The 20,579-nt window shown below is 40.3% G+C and overlaps 1 protein-coding gene across 1 annotated transcript in view; it reads right to left on the bottom strand.

Annotated features, from left to right (window-relative positions):
- The window catches only part of LOC126249038 (tyrosine-protein phosphatase 69D), a 388,523-nt gene that overhangs the window by 48,983 nt on the left and 318,961 nt on the right, over nt 1-20,579 (bottom strand). The window contains exons 22-23 of the mRNA XM_049950657.1: nt 18,783-18,899; nt 5,516-5,653 (exon numbers count right to left, since the gene is read on the bottom strand). Coding sequence (XP_049806614.1) covers nt 5,516-5,653; nt 18,783-18,899 — 255 coding nt within the window. The remainder of the gene's footprint in view (nt 1-5,515; nt 5,654-18,782; nt 18,900-20,579) is intronic.

The raw sequence follows: 20,579 nt of genomic DNA, 5'->3' as shown, positions 1-20,579 counted from the left end.
GATATTTAGTGATTCATGGAACATACACTGTTCAAAAGAATTAGGGAAACATGACTGAGTGTCTGCCACACTCCACTGAGCAATAACTGAAGCCTGGGTATGTTTACAAATCATACTTTTACCTTTCAGAAATTGAGTACACAACAAAACATCATTACATTCTCGATCATTTACATAAAAAGCCTTAAATTTTTGACAGGTGTCAAACACAAAGAGGAAACAATCATTCTTCCCATCATCCTCCTCGCTTTTCATTGGACACTGAGAGCTTCAATAGCTCGTAAGCCCTCCGTGAGCATTTCTCACTACCTGACAGCTGCACGGCATGCTCTAAGGAGGTCACCCATTGGTATCCATTCCCATTCTTCAATGAGACCCCTAAAAATTCTTGGAGGGCCTGTGGTAGAACAGGACAACCACGAACACATTTGTCAAACACATCTCGTACATGTACGATTGGGTTTAGGTTGAGACTCACCGCCAGCCGCTCTATTATTTCAATGTCCAGACTTCGCAAGACGTCCCTGTTGACACCTGCCACTTACGCTTAGGCATCAGAAGCAATTAAGGGCCACCATCATACGCAGCAGTCACCACGTGGTCCAATAGGGTCTGTTCAATGCACAGCTCAGCAGGAAGGCGACCGTGGACATCAAGAAGATCTGTATGGCTGTCAACATTGAGGCCTCACAGCAACATCACAGAACCTTGGAAATTTGTCGATTTCCTGGCCAACATTTGGCAGGTATCACACATTACAGGTTTTGGTACATGAACATGGCTATCATCTTGTGTCAGAGGTTATCTGAACTCGTCTGTGAACGACATGTTTTGCCACTGAAAAAATTGGCAGTTGACATGGGAACTGCAGAACTGAAGGTGAGCTGCAAGATGTTGTCAAGAGAGATACTTGAACAGAACATCTGGGTCATGTGCTCCTTTCTCATAAACTGTTCATTACAGTTTGCCCGGACACAGCAGCTCCTGTGGTCCTTCTGAGATCGCCTCACAGTACACTCGCAGTGTCCGTATGACACCACAATGCAGAGATGACTAGAAACTGGTCTTCACGTGTAGTAGTAATGTGTTGGTGACCGTGTCCAACTTGCCTTTAGTGCTGACCTGTCTCCCTGTAGCATGTCCACAACCTATGAATGACACATTGAGAAGCATTGGCATCTGGAGCTACACAACAAAACCCATCCATTTCAAATAAAGAAGAGTTCCTTTGCAAATTGCACTGCATTATGATGTGGCATTGCAAGTGTTTAATGGAATACAATATCCATAAATGATGATGACATCTGTGTATCTCACTAGAAAACCCTGGGACACTGGTACACTTCCTTCTGAGGGGTCACCTGACACTATGAGCATAACACAGCCAACAGATGACGAATGATTTTAATTAGCACAGTTTTAGAAAGCATTGCCTGTGTGAAACTTGGCTTGTCCATTTCTCACATGACATGTTGCAAATGTTGAGTGGTACTTAAGTAAATAAATTAGTGGAATCAAAGTGAACTAGAAATTAGAATATAAATGAAAAACTTGGTTTAGTTTAGAGAGTTACATACTCGCAAACAGCGGGCCGAACAGCAGAACAGAAGAGACAATGACCGTGAAGTCAGCAAGTTCCACATAAGCGGGCGCTGTCGATTCAGCCGTCAGGGCATCGCCCGACCGGCTCACGTGTTTCTCAGTTGTCGTATGTGAGCAAAGGCCCTCGCCTAGATCCCAAGAGCCAATGACCGACGTAAAGAAGATTCTTCGAGAAGCTATTCAACGTGACAGAAGAGGCAATACCCGGCTCACGTGTTTCTCAGTCGTCACATGGGATGAAAAGCCCTCGCCTACATTTCAAGAGCCAATGACCGATGTTAAGAAGATTCTTCGAGGAGCTTCTCAACGTGACAGAAGAGGCAATGACCGTGAAGTCGTTCACCTCCAGTAAACTGAAGTGAATAAATACGCGAGACGCAGTGGGCCAGACAGATGAAGACGGAGAGGAAGACGCAGATGAAGACGGAGGGAGACAGAGACGGAGACGAGACGAGAGACGAAGAAGGAAGAAAAGAAGAGTAGCAGTAGTTTTCAGTCAGTTTCGGTGCTGAAGACCGTCGTGCAAGAAGAGTCTGCATCATGCACAGACGAACCAAGTCCGCCGCTGTAATGGAATAGCAAGCAGCAGCCGCGGCACCAGAAGACAGAAGTTAAAAGGTATTTGAAGTCGGATTTTTACATACCCGGGTGACTCGTGAGGACGGGAAGGAGACGGCCTCACATCAGTAGTCACCTGTGAGCTGGGATGAAGACCTGACAGCCGAAGACTGGCAAGCGGGAGTCCGTGGTTCGAGTCCGGGACACTGGCCTTCCCCCGCCGCGCCGCTCCGCTGGCCGACGCAGAACACACGCGGCCGCTTAGAGAAGAGAAACACTGGGACGCGACACCCAAGGTATCATCCGATGCACGATTTCGCTCGCAATAATTAAACGGGCCACCTCGCGCTGTGCGTCTCCAGTCAACTGGGCGAGACGGCGACACGAAATACACACCGCTACGCGTAATCAGACGCCGCCGCTGCCGCAGCAGAAGACTTCACAAACGACACAGCTGCCGCTCTCCGAACCAGAACATCCCGTAAGATACAGTTGTACAAATCTTCAATAAAAGTTATCTGATGTAAAAATGATGTTTCATTCGACCTCATACCCGAGCCAAGGAAGAACCCACCCTGCCCACATGTTGTTAAGAGAGAAAAGTTAATTTATTTAATATTGTCACCCTGACAGAATGCTTTAGAATGCTCATCCTGACAATTGTCTTGCATCAAAAGAGAAAACCCAGTTACATTTAGTGACAGAAGTGTCACATTTAGTAACAGAACTGTTACACAAACTACAGGTGAAGGGCAACCGGCAGATTCCATAATTCTAGATCTACAGAAAGCATTTGACATGGTACCTAGCTACAGACTGTTAAGAAAGACTCAAGCATAAGGAAAAAGTTCCAGATATGTGAGTGGCTCAAAGACTTCTGAAGTTATAGAATCCAGTACACTGTCATTGACGGTGAATGTTCATCAGAGACCAGGGTATCGTCAGGAGTGTCCCATGGAAGTGTGATATTATTTTCGATATGAAGTGGATCGAGCACAAAATTGTGATAGGGAAGGCGAATTGTCGACTTTGCTTTATTGGGAGGATTTTTAGCAAGGTGTGGTTCAACTGTAAAGGACGCTGGATACAAGACATCTGTCTGACCCATTCTTTCGTACTGCTTCAGTCTTTGAGAGCCACACCAGGTAGGACTGGAGTAAGACGTTGAAGAAATTCAGAGGTGGGCTGCTAGATTTTTACCGGTAGGTTTAAATGACATGCAATTATTATGGAGATGTTTCGGGAACTCAAATGGGAATAACTGGAGGGAAAGTGATGCTCTTTTTGAGGAACACCACTGAGAAAATTCAGAAAACCTGCATCTGAAGCTGACTGCAGGAAAATTCTACTGCTGCCAACGTACAATTCACATTAAGACCATGTGGGTAAGAAAGGAGAAATTAGGGCTTGTACAGAGGCATGTAGACAGTCATTTTTCCCTCATTCTCTTTGTGAATGGAAGAGGAAAGGAAATGATTAGTAGTGGTACAGGCCATCCTCCGTCATGCACTGTACAGTGCCTTGCGGCGTACTGATGTAGATGTAGATCTTTCTTGTAGTTTAAAATTAACCGCACTGACATAGAATTTTATAAATTTCCTTTTTCATAGCAGTAGATTGTTCTTACCACATGCTGGAAGTATTGGCTGATGAGAGGAAGAACATTTATAATTAATGTTTCTTCATGATTCTCATTATTTTTAGAGAAATGCTCCTCACACACTGAATAAAAGCTCTAGAATCAACATCTCTGGCCACACTTCTTTCTTCTATTGTGGGTGACTGAAGTGTGGTTCGCTTGGTTTTTTTTTAATCTGTTGCAACAACTTATAATTATGGAAGGCAGCATCCTGGTGTGTCAGCCTGTCTTTGATTCTGAGCTGTCACTGTTAAGATATTGGGGACCCTCTGCCACCCTGGTGACTAATTTATTTACGAATGATTTTGAAAATAAAGCACAATCATCTGCATACGCTGCCCATAGCTTGTTTGTAAGAACATTGGCCAAGAAAAGACAGTTCTTCCCTTGAGTTCCTGTCCATCATACACGAAGCTTCCAGCCAGTATACACTCTGCTACATTTTGGAAACAACTCTTCATCCGAGTCCAAGCCAGTTCTCCACTACATCCTTTCTCCCAGCTGTACTAGCCAAGAAATGTATGCAAGAGAGCATCTATCAAATTTGGAAAGTAGGATACAGAGGTACTGGCAGAAAGGAAGTTGTGAGGATGTGTTGTGAATCATGGTTGGTTAGCTCTCTCAATGACAGATTGCCTGTGATACACAAGGTTCTAGAATTGAGTCCTGATACAGTATACAGTTTTAATCACTCCATACTAATTTATACTTGTAGACATCCAGCTACCACCATCTATTGCATACAATAACTTTCCTTTAGCTCACAGAGCTCATGTAATGTCTGACATTGATAGTTAGTTGTATTCCATTACAAAAGATTGTGGCCACATCAATCACAAAAGCAATGCAAACCGCACTTTGAGATCACTCATGAGGGAAGGAAGAGGCAGAGAGAGTGTTAGATACAGAGCCTTTATTCCATATGTTTTTCCTTAAAAATAGTGACAATCATTTTAAAAATCTAGTGAATGTGATCTTCTTCTAACCGGACAAGGCAGACCTCTTGTAATAAGCATTAACAGCAATCTACTGCTATGAAAGTTGGGATTTTTTTTAAAAAAAAGGTAGATGTTATGTAGCATGAACAAATCTATGGTGACTGAGCAATGTATCTGTAATGGTCCTCTATTAATAATAACAATGTTCATATAATGGTCACAATCCCATCTTTCTGTGAGAGCTCGCATTAAAGAAATAGTGGGTATGCAGATGACAGACAACATAATCAACCAATACAAGGGTTTAAACTCAGCCAATAGAGTAATTCAACTGATATCTACTATATGGTTTCATAGCATTTTTGTCTAGAATCTGAACCACCTAACAGTTGGAATGACCAGCCAAGCATCACAATCATTATGAGTTTCTGTCTTTAGTGAGTGTTTATGTGTTTTATACACTGTTAGGTGCATGTTATCTGTAATTCCTTTTTTAAATCACAGTGGCGTGTTTATTCCTAAACAGGCACAGTACCACATTCAGAAAATATCAATGACCCTCCTAGACAATGGCCATACAATTTGTAGCCAAGATATTGGAAAATAAAGCAAGAATGTCCTGGGCACATTCATGAAAGTTGCTACCATATTAAAAATAGAGTTTTTAAAACTTACTTCATTATTTTAACGGTCTAAGATGTTTTAGCAAACATTCACATATTATTTCCTATTTGATATTGAGCTAAATAATTTACAAGAACTGAAAATTTTAACATACCTTAATGTTGCTAACACTTAGTTCCCGGCGTGTGTAATATGGGCAGCTTTCATTATCTAAATATTTCACACGAACATGATCATAAACAGCTTCATCATCTGGCCAGTATCTCAAGCATTTCTTTGGTCCATCTCCAAGCTAGAATGGACAATATGTATCAGAATTTCAGTCAAAAGCTCTATGGTAACGAGAGGAGGGAGTGGAGACAGGAGAAGGATGCTTACTGGAGGTCATCATAGGCTCTTTGATCACAAATTCTCTCCGTTGGAGGTAGGGAAAGCAGCAGAATTCATAAACACCCTTTGAAGTTACGCTAAAATCAGAAAGAAGTCACACAAGGTTCCGACCCACTAATTTTACACCTTACATATTGCCTAAGACAGTATTTACATCAATGGGTATGTTTTCTTGATTAACAAATATGATAAAAATTTGGAACTGATGAGTGTAAACAAATTCCTGGATCTGTTACTGTCATTTGAAGAGAAAAATGCAAATTCCAGAAGAGAACTATCTGAAATATGAAACAAGTAAAATGCTATAAATTCACTAATTTGATTCAAGTTTAATTATAAATATGTTAATCTTTTCATGACACACAAGCATTTCTAACCCAGTAACCTATTTTACAAATACAAGTAATAATGTCACATAGAAGAAGGTGTAAGTAGATGAATGATGAACACTAACTTCACTTAACGAAGGTTTTATTTAGCACTTGCACATACAAGGGCGCGGAGCGAACTGCCTCCGGCCAGAACACATACGATATATATACAGCTACAGAACATTGCAGTATGATGATTGTTGCCATTTGTGGATACTTCTAGAATGTACTTGAACTAAATAAAGAAATTAAAATTTTACAGTTCAGATGAGTTTTGAATTCACGACCCCCCATGCAACAGTCTAGTATCATAACTACTACAGTATGCTTCTTCTGCGACAATATAGTAATCAAGTTTACCCCCAAACAGAAATATAGCCAATGCTACTTAATGTAAGAACAGAATCCCCCAAAACACACACACACACACACACACACACACACACACACACACACACACACACACACACACGAGAGGAGAGAGGCAGGCAATGTTACATACCTTTATTATTCATGATTTTATATACCCAAGTCACACAGATACCTTTAGAATAATGTATGTTTTATCAACTAACAGCTGCAGTTCCCAGTTGGCATGTAGAAACCTTTTTGAGGCTACAGTACAGTAATTTTGCATACAATTAGTCACAGCACCTTTGACAATAATGATGATGGCTTTCAGGCACTGAACAACTTGATTGTAAGAAACCTTACTGAATATGAATGAATGTCGTTTGTAAATTGTACAAGTCAGTCTGGTGAAATTTTACCACAATTTGACGTGTCTCCTGGACCTGAATCAAATGATTTAGATGTGTGTATAATGAGACAAATAAACCACAATTCACAATATCTAGGGCTGGAGGCTTGCCTCAATCCTGCAAATGGCTCACTAACACACACGGATGTCCAGGCAGGTACCTAAAATATTGGCATCTCTGTTATCACAACACATAATTATTTAGTTTCATGCCTACTGAATGAAACACCAATCTGTTAAAAATGATATTGGATGAGTGAGCCTAAACACAACTGTCTTAAATAATGAAAATTATTTATGATTTAAATGTACCGAAACAATGTGTAACAACAGGCACGGTTGTGTGTATAACAATGCATGGTTCTGTTTGCAACCTTGGTGTTAAATAAAATTATTATAGTCTTATCATTGAATACTACTTCATAATACTTGCAGTTTGATGACCACTAACACAGAAAATGAGAAACAGTCAGCCACTCAACATTAAGTCTGCTCCTAAACAACACAGGGAGGTGTCCTGATTTTTCACAAAATTTTAAGGCTTGTGCTGTACTGACACTTGTCAAATGTCATCTGTCAGTGCAAGACACGCAAAGTTGAGTGAGCCTTTGGATTTTTTGTTGTAGATAAAAAAGGAAATGTGCAATGATGAACAGACTGAAATTCAGGAAGTTATGCTGCTCTCTTACAATGAATACTGACAGATGTTTTGTTTCATGAAACACTGGGATGTTCAGAAATAGTTGCAATTATGAATGGTCATTTTCGAAATTTTTGCAGAGTCCCACAAAGCTTACGCACCCTTTCTTCCCTTGATGAAGAAGTGAACAATTTCTTAAAAATTAGTAAATTATTCTGACAGAGAATTTGCCTGTATCTCAACTGGGAATTTTGGACAGTAAACAACAAAGTTCTGTCTCAATCTCAAGAAGGGCTGACTAACCATTGTTTGGTGTCAATACAGCAAACGGAGCATTCCAATCATGGTCATATTCACTGTTGATGCAAAGTATAAGCAAGTGACTCACACTTTTTCTCTAGATCTTTTGACTCAAAAGTGTGTAACAAATATTTTTGGGCTCAACACAATTCTACTATTTGGATTCAATATACACGATATAATGGATATATTCAAGTTAAATATTCTGTTCAATGCCCTAGAAAATTTCTGTGAAGTATCTGAATCACTATATGCACCAGACCTAGTGTGCACTAACAATTTCACATTGCATATAACTTTAAGGCATGCCAGAACAGTGAAATTCTGTAGGAGATGCCCAGGGCCTACAGCAGTAAAACATTCAATTACAGAAGAACTTCATCACCTACAAAGTTTGGGAAACATCAAAACTGTGACAACAAGTAACTGGGATATACCAATACTAGCAATAAATAAATCAAGCAGATCACTACAATTGTATGGAGATTTCAAATCAACACATAATGTTCAGTCAATTACAGATTTATATCTAATGTTAGATTGGAAAATATGATGTAAAAATTATCTGGCTGAAAAATTTCTTGAAAATAGATGTAGCAGTTGCCACTGGATGAGGAATCACAAAATATAACAGCAATCAACATGCCCATTGGATCATACAAATATGCTTTTTGTTTCGTGTTGCAAGTGTGCCAGCAACTTTTTAGTGTTATCTTGAGTAACTTACAATATCACTCCTGTCATGTGAAAATTATATTGACAATAACAGAGACAGGTCACAGCAAACCAGGCACCTGATGAATCTGCATGCAGTATTTTCTTGCCTATGAGTAGTAAGTAGGCCTAAAATATAATCTTGATAAATGTGGGTTTTTCAAAGAGAAAGTAGAGTACCTCAGACATGCTTAGCACAAAAGCTATCACACCCATAGAACTGCTATTGACACATTGCTGTGCCCAAGTAACTAGCAATTATTTGTTCAGATTGTACATGGAACAGGACCCAGCATCTGATAAGTAAGAAGTTACAAGAAGTTACTTGATTCCAGCTGTATTTGGAGGTACAGCAAACAATCACAAACTTCCTAGTGACATCACAAACCATCACAGTCTTATCACAGGTGGCCAAGTGGACATGCATAGTATGGCAAGAAAACTGTCCTGCAGACATGCAGATTCAATTCTTCTTCCTGATGCAGCATCAGTTACAACTATTAAATGAAATAATCATGTCCATTGATGATTGAGTCATCATTCCAGCAGTTTTGAGACCACGGATTCTCACCTCGATCCACTGTAGTGCCTAGGAAATGACAAGAATGTAAACCCCTCTGGTGGCAAAAGCAAAGATGAATTCCCACATATAAATGTTTATTAAGGTGCCAAATGGCATCTTGTGATTGACTGCCCCACACATCTTGTGCCTTTAGTTGCAATTCGGCAACACTTCTTCGAGGTCCTAGGTTCCTGCTTCATCGTGTCCTATACGTGTTCAGTTGCCAAGAGATCTGTTGATCTTGCTGGCAAGGGCAGTTGTTCTACACCGTGAAGAAAATTTGTGTAGCAGCGGCCATATGGTGGATGTGCATTGTGATGCTAATAAAGGACATAATCTTCCCGTCAAAGAAATGGGAGTAGCAAGGGGATAACAGCCCATGCAATGCAGTGGGCACTGGTTATTTTACCCTGCAGAGACAGCAAATGTGACAGTGAGTTGTAATAATGACCACCACCCCACGAAGCTTGGGATGGGACTTTTGTTGTGTAGGCAAATGCACTCTGGAATAAGTAGCTCACCTGGTCTACGTCATACATGCGTATGCCCATCACTCACATGTGAACAGAGCCTACTCTCTTCACTTAAGACAACAAAGTGCCATTCTACTCTCTAGTAAACTCCTTCACAACGCCAGAGTAGCCACACTTGGTGGTATCATGGTGATAGTGGTAGTCGTAGCCCGGCCAGAGGCACATGTGATCTGAATACTGCAGCAAGGAAATGGCTCCCAATGATCCTAGGTGACACAGCAGATGCAACATGTGCCCAGATTTTTTCCTGGCCGATGTTCAGTCGGCCACTGCTGCTCGTCAAATGAGTCAATCTTGACATGTCTGTTCGATTTGGACATGCAGCCTGGGATACAGGTGTGGGAATGTTCCAAAGACACTGTTGAAAGCAGTGACACACCACCGCTACATTGGACTCAACATATGCAGCAATCCATCAATATGTCCATTCAGCTTCCCGTAGACCCACAATGTGATCCTGTTCAAATGGCTGAAGCTGTTCGACAGGAGTATGTACTCATTGGTGGGGCATGGTTGTACCCTAGAATTAATGTTGCAAACACTGTTGATCTCGAAACTCGGCACAGTTACTGACTGCAGGGTCAAACAGAGGGTGCACAGACAGGCTTCCTGAACACCACCTGGTCACCGATGTTCATGACAAATTAATCACTAAAGTATGCACATACTACACCCTGGTGCTACTGAACACTGCTGTTGAGGGTGTAGCATTTTGTCCCCCTCCCCAGCAGTATAGGAGTCTTGATTCACCACTGCGCCAAGTGTGTTCAACAGCAGCAGCCTCCATGGGCACCTTCAGTGTCTTGAAACACAACCACAAATCCATGGGAGTGAATCTATATAGATTTTACCAGGCACTTCTTCAGTTTTATGTGGCTGGTGGTGGCAGTGGTGGACACAGTGCAAAATTTCCCTTATATTGTTAAAATGTCATCCACCACCACCCACCAGAGATACAATGTTGCTTCTATTTAAGGCTTTATCCCTGACCATCACTTTGGATAATAGACAGAAATTTACATCAAAGTAGTTTGAGGATTTCTGCCACAGGAAAGGTATTCCACACCTGACATCAGCACCCCACAGCAATGGATAAGTGGAAAGAATAATTAGAATGCTCAAACAGCCACTGTTGAAAACTGTGGAGGAAGCATCCACAGAAGTGGCTCCATCTCTCTTTCTCAGCATTTAAGTGACAACATCAATTAACAGAAGGAGCAGCTGCAGATCTACACGGCCACCAGCAGACGGTTCTACCCTACTTCGTGAGACGAGGCACCATAAGCTTCAAACTACCACATATCCAGTTTGGTACCCTTGTGTGGGTGTGCAGTTCCAAACAGAACACACTTTGGATGCCTGCCATGGTAATGCCTTTACAGGGGCTCCCATGCATGAGACTGACGCATGGATGGCCTGCAGAGAAAACATCAAAACCAGTTGCAGTCATAGTCACACATGCCACCACAGTCCCCACTCCCACTTAAGGAGAACCTAGAGAGCATGCCACAACAGCTACACATGGTGTTCCATCCACAACACCAGCCTCTACCTGGTCCTGTTGCGAAGGTCACACCAGAGCCTCCCAGCCAGACTTGGTCCAGAATGAGAAAAACAGGGTGACGAAGTGAGTGCATGGGTACCTTACCTTCAAACACCACATATGGGAGCATGTTCCATCCAGAGGACATCCAGATGGATGGCCCCACTTCACCTCCAAGCAGTACAGGCGTGGACATTGGGATGAACAGCCCACCACCTCCAGCATGACAGGCATCGCCAGCTCAGTCTTGGTTGACTTGCAGTAAAACACACACCCTTCTCAGTGCCCATGACAGCAAAGGGGAAAGGGAATTAGAATTCGGCAGTGCTGTCATTACACACCAGGCAGTTAATTAACGCAGCTGAAGGTGGTCTCTTGTCAGCAGCAGCTGCATCTCCACATAAAAACGAGGTGATGCTACGATAGGCTATGCTCTAGAACATAACAGTGGCCAACTGCTACCACAGCAGTTATAGTTCTATGCCATTTACCACTGTGATCTGCCAGACGGACTCAACAATGACAAATGCAGCTATGATACTTGGTCTGATCCCACAGTCTTTATTTGGTTTTTTAGAGCACATGTTGTCGATAACTCTTGACAATAACCTGGTTTCCAAAGTGTGTAGAGTAGTGTTATACTGACGGATAAACTTTGTGTTCCATCCTGTAATTTAATGTATCTTGTGTTTGTGCAATGAAGTGGGGCTGTGAACTGAAATAAAATCGTCTATACTCTGCAAACAATCTTGTGCTTTGTTGGGAAGGATACTTTGTGTACTACTGTCACTTCTGTTCCAGTCACGAATAGTGTGTGGCATCAACAACTGATAGTAAACCTATGTGTACAGATTAAATATCTCTAATTTTACCTTTATGATCATTTTGTAAGATATAGTCAACAGAAGGAAATATATGGGTTGAATTTTTTAGGAATGTACACTCCCTCAATTTTTACAGTACACCACATCATGATGCACAACATCTCTCTTTTAGTCTGCCACTGGAATTGGATGAGCCTCTCTACGGACACACATGAAATATGATGTCTTCATAAATTTTACTGAACATACATACTTCTCTGTTAATTTTTGCAGTTTTATATGGGAAAGCACTGTTCCTATATGTGCATCATGATAACTAAACTCAAACTCTATGAGAACATCCTCAGAAAGACCAGGTCTGTTTATTGCCAACAAGTCTAATAAATGTCCTAAAAAATTCTTTTAAGTAACTTTCAGAGAAAACAGTTTTGCAGGAGTTTCATCTCATAACTTATGATTTTGTATTTTTAATACTATATTGTAGGGTGGTTTAAAGCTTCTCCAAATATTATGACATAACTTGGAAATTGTACATACTAATGAACTGTTTCCTCTGAAGTTCTGTTACTTTAAGAGAAGTCTAAATGAGAACAGAATGAGCCAAGTAAAACTTTTATTTAAGATTTTTGCTTACTCCTGCAAGCACACAAATAGGTCATCTCCCATTCTATGGATGTGGGAGCAGCAAGCGTAAGCAATGTGAGTACACTTCACAAGGACAGAACCAAATACCTGCCAGCATTAAGCAGGACTCAACTCAGAAGTTTTCAAGTACAAAACAAATGATTTAAAGTATGGACCAAAGTTTACAGATCTTGAAAGCCACATTGATCAAAAAATATCTCCAACAATATCATGAAAAGATTATGATTCACCACATAGAGGAGGCACTGGGTTGCAGACAGGCACAATGAAAAGACTATTAAACATTAGTGTTTTTGGTCAAAAGGCCTTCGCCAAAAATAGAAAGCATGCACACATTCAAACAAGCATAACTCATATGTTGTTGTTGTTGTGGCCTTCAGCCCTAAGACTGGTTTGATGCAGCTCTCCATGCTGCTCTATCCTGTGCAAGCTTCATCATCCCCCAGTACCTACTGCAACCTACATCCTTCTGGATCTGCTTAGTGTATTCATCTCTTTGTCTCCCTCTACGATTTTTACCCTCCACGCTGCCCTCCAATGCTAAATTTGTGATCCCTTGATGCCTCAAAACATGTCCTACCAACCGATCCCTTCTTGTCAAGTTGTGCCACAAACTTCTCTTCTCCCCAATTCTATTCAATACCTCCTCATTAGTTATGTGATCTACCCACCTTATATTCAGCATTCTTCTAGAGCACCACATTTCAAAAGCTTCTATTCTCTTCTTGTCCAAACTAGTTATCGTCCATGTTTCACTTCCATACATGGCTACACTCCATACAAATACTTTAAGAAACGACTTCCTGACACTTAAATCTATACTCGATTTTAACAAATTTCTCTTCTTCAGAAACGCTTTCCTTGCCATTGCCAGTCTACATTTTATATCCTCTCTACTTCGACCATCATCAGTTATTTTACTCCCTAAATAGCAAAACTCCTTTACTACTTTAAGTGTCTCATTTCCTAATCTAATCCCCTCAGCATCGCCCGATTTAATTTGACTACATTCCATTATCCTCGATTTGCTTTTGTTATATCCTCCTTTCAAGACACTGTCCATTCCGTTAAACTGCTCTTCCAAGTCCTTTGCTGCCTCTGACAGAATTACAATGTCATCGGTGAACCTCAAAGTTTTTATTTCTTATCCATGGACTTTAATACCTACTCTGAATTTTTCTTTTGTTTCCTTTACCGCTCGCTCGATATACAGATTGAATAACATCGGGGAGAGGCTACAACCCTGTCTCACTCCCTTCCCAACCACTGCTTCCCTTTCATGCCCCTCGACTCTTATAACTGCCATCTGGTTTCTGTACAAATTGTAAATAGCCTTTCGCTCCCTGTATTTTACCCCTGCCACCTTCAGAGTTTGAAAGAGAGTATTCCAGTCAACATTGTCAAAAGCTTTCTCTAAGTCTACAAATTCTAGAAACGTAGGTTTGCCTTTTCTTAATCTTTCTTCTAAGATAAGTCGTAAGGTTAGTATTGCCTCACGTGTTCCAACATTTCTACGGAATCCAAACTGATCTTCGCCGAGGTCGGCTTCTACCAGTTTTTCCATTTGTCTGTAAAGAATTCGCGTTAGTATTTTGCAGCTGTGACTTATTATACTGATAGTTCGGTAATTTTCACATCTGTCAACACCTGCTTTCTTTGGGATTGGAATTATTATATTCTTCTTGAAGTCTGTGGGTATTTCTCCTGTCTCATACATCTTGCTCACCAGATGGTAGAGTTTTGTCATGACTGGTTCTCCCAAGGCCATCAGTAGTTCTAATGGAATGTTGTCTACTCCCGGGGCCTTGTTTCGACTCAGGTCTTTCAGTGCTCTGTCAAACTCTTCACGCAGTATCTTATCTCCCATTTCATCTTCATCTACATCCTCTTCCACTTCCATAATATTGTCCTCAAGTACATCGCCCTTGTATAAACCCTCTATATACTCCTTCCACCTTTCTGCCTTCCCTTCTTTGCTTAGAACTGGGTTGCCATCTGAGCTCTTGATATTCATACAAGTGGTTCTCTTCCCTCCAAAGGTATCTTTAATTTTCCTGTAGGCAGTATCTATCTTACCCCTAGTGACACAAGCCTCTACTTCCTTACATTTGTCCTCTAGCCATCCCTGCTTAGCCATTTTGCACTTCCTGTCGATCTCATTTTTGAGATGTTTGTATTCCTTTTTGCCTGCTTCATTTACTGCATTTTTATATTTTCTCCTTTCATCAATTAAATTCAATATTTCTTCTGTTACCCAAGGATTTCTATTAGCCCTCGTCTTTTTACCTACTTGATCGTATGCTGCCTTCACTACTTCATCCCTCAGAGCTACCCATTCTTCTTCTACTGTATTTCTTTCCCCCATTCCTGTCAATTGTTCCCTTATGCTCTCCCTGAAACTCTCTACAACCTCTGGTTCTTTCAGTTTATCCAGGTCCCATCTCCTTAAATTCCCACCTTTTTGCAGTTTCAATCTGCAGTTCATAACCAATAGATTGTGGTCAGAATCCACATCTGCCCCTGGAAATGTCTTACAATTTAAAACCTGGTTCCTAAATCTCTGTCTTACCATTATATAATCTATCTGATACCTTTTAGTATCTCCAGGATTCTTCCAGGTATACAACCTTCTTTTATGATTCCTGAACCAAGTCTTAGCTATGATTAAGTCATGCTCTGTGCAAAATTCTACAAGGTGGCTTCCTCTTTCATTTTTCCCCCCCAATCCATATTCACCTACTATGTTTCCTTCTCTCCCTTTTCCTACTCTCGAATTCCAGTCACCCATGACCATTAAATTTTCGTCTCCCTTCACTACCTGAATAATTTCTTTTATCTGTCATACATTTCATCTATTTCTTCATTATCTGCAGAGCTAGTTGGCATATAAACTTGTACTACTGTAGTAGGCATGGGCTTTGTGTCTATCTTGGCCACAATAATGCGTTCACTATGCTGTTTGTAGTAGGTAACCCGCACTACTATTTTTTTATTCATTATTAAACCTACTCCTGCATTACCCCTATTTGATTTTGTATTTATAACCCTGTATTCACCTGACCAAAAGTCTTGTTCCTCCTGCCACCGAACTTCACTAATTCCCACTATATCTAACTTTAACCTATCCATTTCCCTTTTTAAATTTTCTAACCTACCTGCCCGATTAAGGGATCTGACATTCCACGCTCCGATCCGTAGAACGCCAGTTTTCTTTCTCCTGATAACGACGTCCTCGAGTAGTCCCCGCCCGGAGATCCGAATGGGGGACTATTTTACCTCCGGAATATTTTACCCAAGAGGACGCCATCATCATTTAATCATACAGTAAAGCTGCATTTCCTCGGGAAAAATTACGGCTGTAGTTTCCCCTTGCTTTCAGCCGTTTGCAGTACCAGCACAGCAAGGCCATTTTGGTTAGTGTTACAAGGCCAGATCAGTCAATCATCCAGCCTGTTGCCCCTGCAACTACTGAAAAGGCTGCTGCCCCTCTTCAGGAACCACATGTTTGTCTGGCCTCTCAACAGATACCCCTCCGTTGTGGTTGCACCTACGGTACGGCCATCTGTATCGCTGAGGCACGCAAGCCTCCCCACCAACGGCAAGGACTATGGTTCATGGTTCATATGTACACGACCATTACAGAGGTCAGAGACACTGTGTGTGTGTGTGTGGGGGGGGGGGGGGGGGGGTGGATGCGCACGAGCGCATGTGCACGTACGTGCGCTTTCAGTTTGTGAAGAAGGACTCTTAGCTGAAAGCTTAAATGTTTAGTACTCTTTTTCATTGTGCCTGCCTGCGACCCAAAACTCCTATGTGGTGAGTAGCTACCTATTCTCCTCATAATGTTGTTGTTATTCCATCCTGGACCTTTCAATTTTTAAAAATATCTTCAGCAACATAGGAAATTAATAAAAGCATTAATTCTTGAGGTGATAAGCTAGAACATAATGTTGTAAAGCTGAAAAAAGACTGCAACAACAAGGTTCAAGTGATAGAGACTTAACATAATGAGAACATGAGAGAGTTTGACAACGATTATATTCGCAGGCACAAAGAAAGTGCACATTAAATCCTACCTATAACACACGTTACTGCAGATGGAGATGCAATGTGTGACAAGAGTATCGAGGTCTGGAAGCCAAAAATACTGAAGGGAAGTTAGAAGTTAAGTGATATATAGAGCATAATGTCAGTGAATTGGATTTTGGATTACATATTGCTGCTCTTCAAGATAAATTTTCTCCCCCCAAAAGAACATTGACTCAATTATTCAAAAATTGTACTACTACAATTCTGATGCCTGATCAATTATCTGACACTTATGGATTGTATGATACATTGTGCACTTCACATTGTTACATTACATAATTTCAGAAAAATCATTTTAATAAATTCAGTTGCAGATAGGGACATATTTGCACTGAATTTACAGGGAGATGGAGTTCATTATTACGCAATGAATCATTCACTCTGTAGCTGTGTACACTGTTATGAAACTAGCTAGCAAATAAAAACAGTCCGTTAAACTGGCTCTCTCACCTGCACCCTCATTTTCTTCTGAACTGTTACTGTAAACAAGAATCTGATGGCCTTCTTGTATACTTAGACGGTTCCTCTGCCATCATCACCACCACCATCAGGATTTCCTTCCAGCGAGCTGAGTAGGAACTTGGTGAACAATATGCCTCCATTGATTTCTGTCCTGGTATAGTTTTCCCCTCTCCACTACATTCCATGTTACTCCTCTCCTCTTGAGATCTTCCTTAACCTAGTCTGTCCATCACTTTCTAGGCCATTCATCTGGTCTTCTTCCTGGTACCTCCACCTCTAAATACTGGCGTGGAGTTCGAGTCGGGTGCACTCGCTTCGCATGACTGAACCATTTCAATCTCAAAGCACTCATCCTCTCCTCTGTAGTCAATGTCACCTGCAGGTCTGTCCTTACATAATCATTCCTGACTCTGTCTCTCCTAGTTTTTTGTAGAGCTGACCTAAGGAACTTCATTTCACATGCTTGTATTTGACTCTCTTCTCTCTTGTTTATGGCAGAGGCCTTTAGAATATACATCACGATTGGCAAGAGGTAAGTTTTATACATGGTCTGTTTGGCTCTTAAAGGGACTTCCTTCTCCCAGTTTAGATTTCGGACTTGGTGGAAGAAGCATATCAAATGGTCCCATGATAATGTTACAGCCACTCTTCATCCCAGACATCAATCCATGTGGTGTTCTGGAGTTTCCAAGGTGTTTATTCATAATGGTATCAACAACTCACTTTTAACATGATATACTATCACACAGAACTATGAAGAGTTTTATAGTTTGGCTGTTTCTGAAATATACCCCCTCCCCCTTTTTGGGGGAGGTAAGTATTTCCTCTTGCAGCATGAGTAAATTGCATCCCTTACCAGTGACAGGAGGGAGAGAACTGCATACAATATCTGTCAGTTCTCTATTTTACTTGTCAGAGTGTTTCTCATGCCATGTGTTGTGGGGAACATATTGCAGACCTCACATTACGTATGGTTACCAACCCACAATTATAAAAGGAGGCTGCGTAAAAAGAGGAAACTTTTTTAAAAAGGCCTGAAAATTTACTTTAGAATGAATAAATTGCTTATATTTTTACACATAGGAATAATAAACATGTTTTAACCTCGATATGGGGGCTCGGTGACTCGGTGATAAAGTGCCAGACTACAAATCCAAAGTTCTTGGTCTCAATTCCTGGTCAATCCTAAAATTTTTATCTGTTACTTATCTCTTCTTTCACCTTTGGCAAAGTTTGTCCATATGAAAAATGCTGAGTCACACTATGGTTTGGAATCCATGTTAAACTGTTGGTCCTCCTATAGTTGTCTGGGTAAGTCAGTTTATCGGTAGGAGGAAGGCAACAGAATACCACACTGATATGGATTTCATCTGACACCTTTCAGTCTTGTTTATATTCCTCTCAATGACTCGGCACCTCAACTATTTAGAGAGTTGTTATTTTTACTCCTTAAATTATTATTTATATTCCACCAACAACTTTTCACACTGTATGAATAGTCCTTTTCTTTGATGAAATTAGTTTTGAGGCTCCAATTTTACCTATCAGATGTGATACAAATAATAAAAGAAATAGAAATTATACTCACATCAGAAAGCATAACCAGTGTACTGACGTTCTGTTCCAGGATCATTCGCCAGAAATCAGGTATAGTTACTTCCAATGGATCTTGTGTTATGATGAAACACTCAGAGTTGTCGTAGCCCTAGAACAAGGGGTGAAAAATTGAAATTTCCATAACTGAAAATCATCATATAAATTTCTATTTACACTCAAGTGCAACAGTTTTTTCCCTTTCTTTCCCGTTATACAAAAGTTACTGCAATTAATCAAATCAAATGAAATTCTAAAAAGGGAATGTGAGTAACCATAATTTTCACATAGAAGAATAGAGGAACTCTCTTTCAGGTTACATAATGGCCTATAGAGAGTGTTTACAAATCTGGAAACAGTAATAACTGTGAAATATTCAGATACTGATGAAGATTATTTCTTAGCAAAACCCTTTGTTGTCACTCCTGAGTAGCAGCAAATAAAACTGTAGTATAAATATAAAGCTGGTAATTATCTTCACATTCTCACTTTTCTATATTAGTGCCATCTCATTGTACTTGTCTGCCTGTGTAATTTTCTAATGTTGTTCATCATGGGTCTCAATGTTAATAGAACATTAAAAAGTACTCTTCCTTACTTCTTATGTGCATTCTATTTCCTTCCTTTTTAGTGCATTCAAAATGTGTAGCCTTACAGAAGTTCATCATGTACAATTCAAGTACAAAATTAAACCTTTGTTCTGAAGTAGAATTTTATAGTAATTTACACATTCTGTACTATACAGTGTGATTTACAAAATTTCGGGGATGATAGAAAAGTGTAAAAGTATCAATCTGAGGTAAGGGACACTGGTCTGGAAATGAGATCTAGTCAAAAGTTCTAAGTAAAAATTGTTCTGATACTTATGACTGTGGAATGTATGTACTGGAACTGTTATTGCAAAGATTGTAGGGTAGACAACTTCCACAGGTGATTGTATGGACCAAAACACGAAACAAAATGCCTAGTTAACTTGAGCTCTAAAATGCATGCTTTAAGAGTTATGAGCCCATGTTCATCTTCAATATCGTGAAACACGTTTCTATATTTTTGGAGGAAGTATTATGGACCAAAACAAGAAAAAATATCCGTAAATATAGGCTCTAAAATGCATACCTTAAGAGCTATGGGCACTTGTTCTTTAGAAGGCTTGTTTCACTGTAGTGAAGATGAACAAGTATACATAATTTTTAAGGTATGCGTTTTAGAGCCCAAATTTATTAGACAGTTGTTGTCTTGTTTCAGTCCAGACTACCACCTGTGAAAGTTGCCTACCCTACAATCTTAGCAACAACAGTGCCTTTAAATGCATTCCACTTCCATAGGTATCATAACTTGTAACTATTGACCTGGTCATTTCCAGACCAGGATCCCCTGCCTCAAAGTGACATACTTACACTTCTCTATCATCCCTGTATATTTGTAACATTATCACGGAATCACCCTGTATAAGGGAAATATAATGCTTCTGCTTCTGGTGCTTCCCACAGCATATGTAGGAAGCATGGCAGGATTTTATTAGACAATATGGTCAAATAAACTCAATATAATGAACATAAATATCAGACTAGATACCATATCTAATTTATTGTTACATTAAGGTTACCACATAGTTCTGAAAACTACTGCCAACAGCTATGTCCATAATAAAAAAATGTTACAATGTAAAAGAGATATGTCCTGGGAAAGAAGGTTACAAAAATGTAGACTGAGAATCTACTTCTGCCATTTCACAGTGAAGAAGGTTTAAGGATATAATTTAAGGAATTTGTAGATATTATTGACATAGTTC

This window comes from Schistocerca nitens, chromosome 3 (genome assembly GCF_023898315.1).
Source record: "Schistocerca nitens isolate TAMUIC-IGC-003100 chromosome 3, iqSchNite1.1, whole genome shotgun sequence".
NCBI lineage: Eukaryota > Metazoa > Arthropoda > Insecta > Orthoptera > Acrididae > Schistocerca > Schistocerca nitens.
Note: the sequence above shows the minus strand (reverse complement) of the source record. Positions and strands in the feature narration are given on the sequence as shown.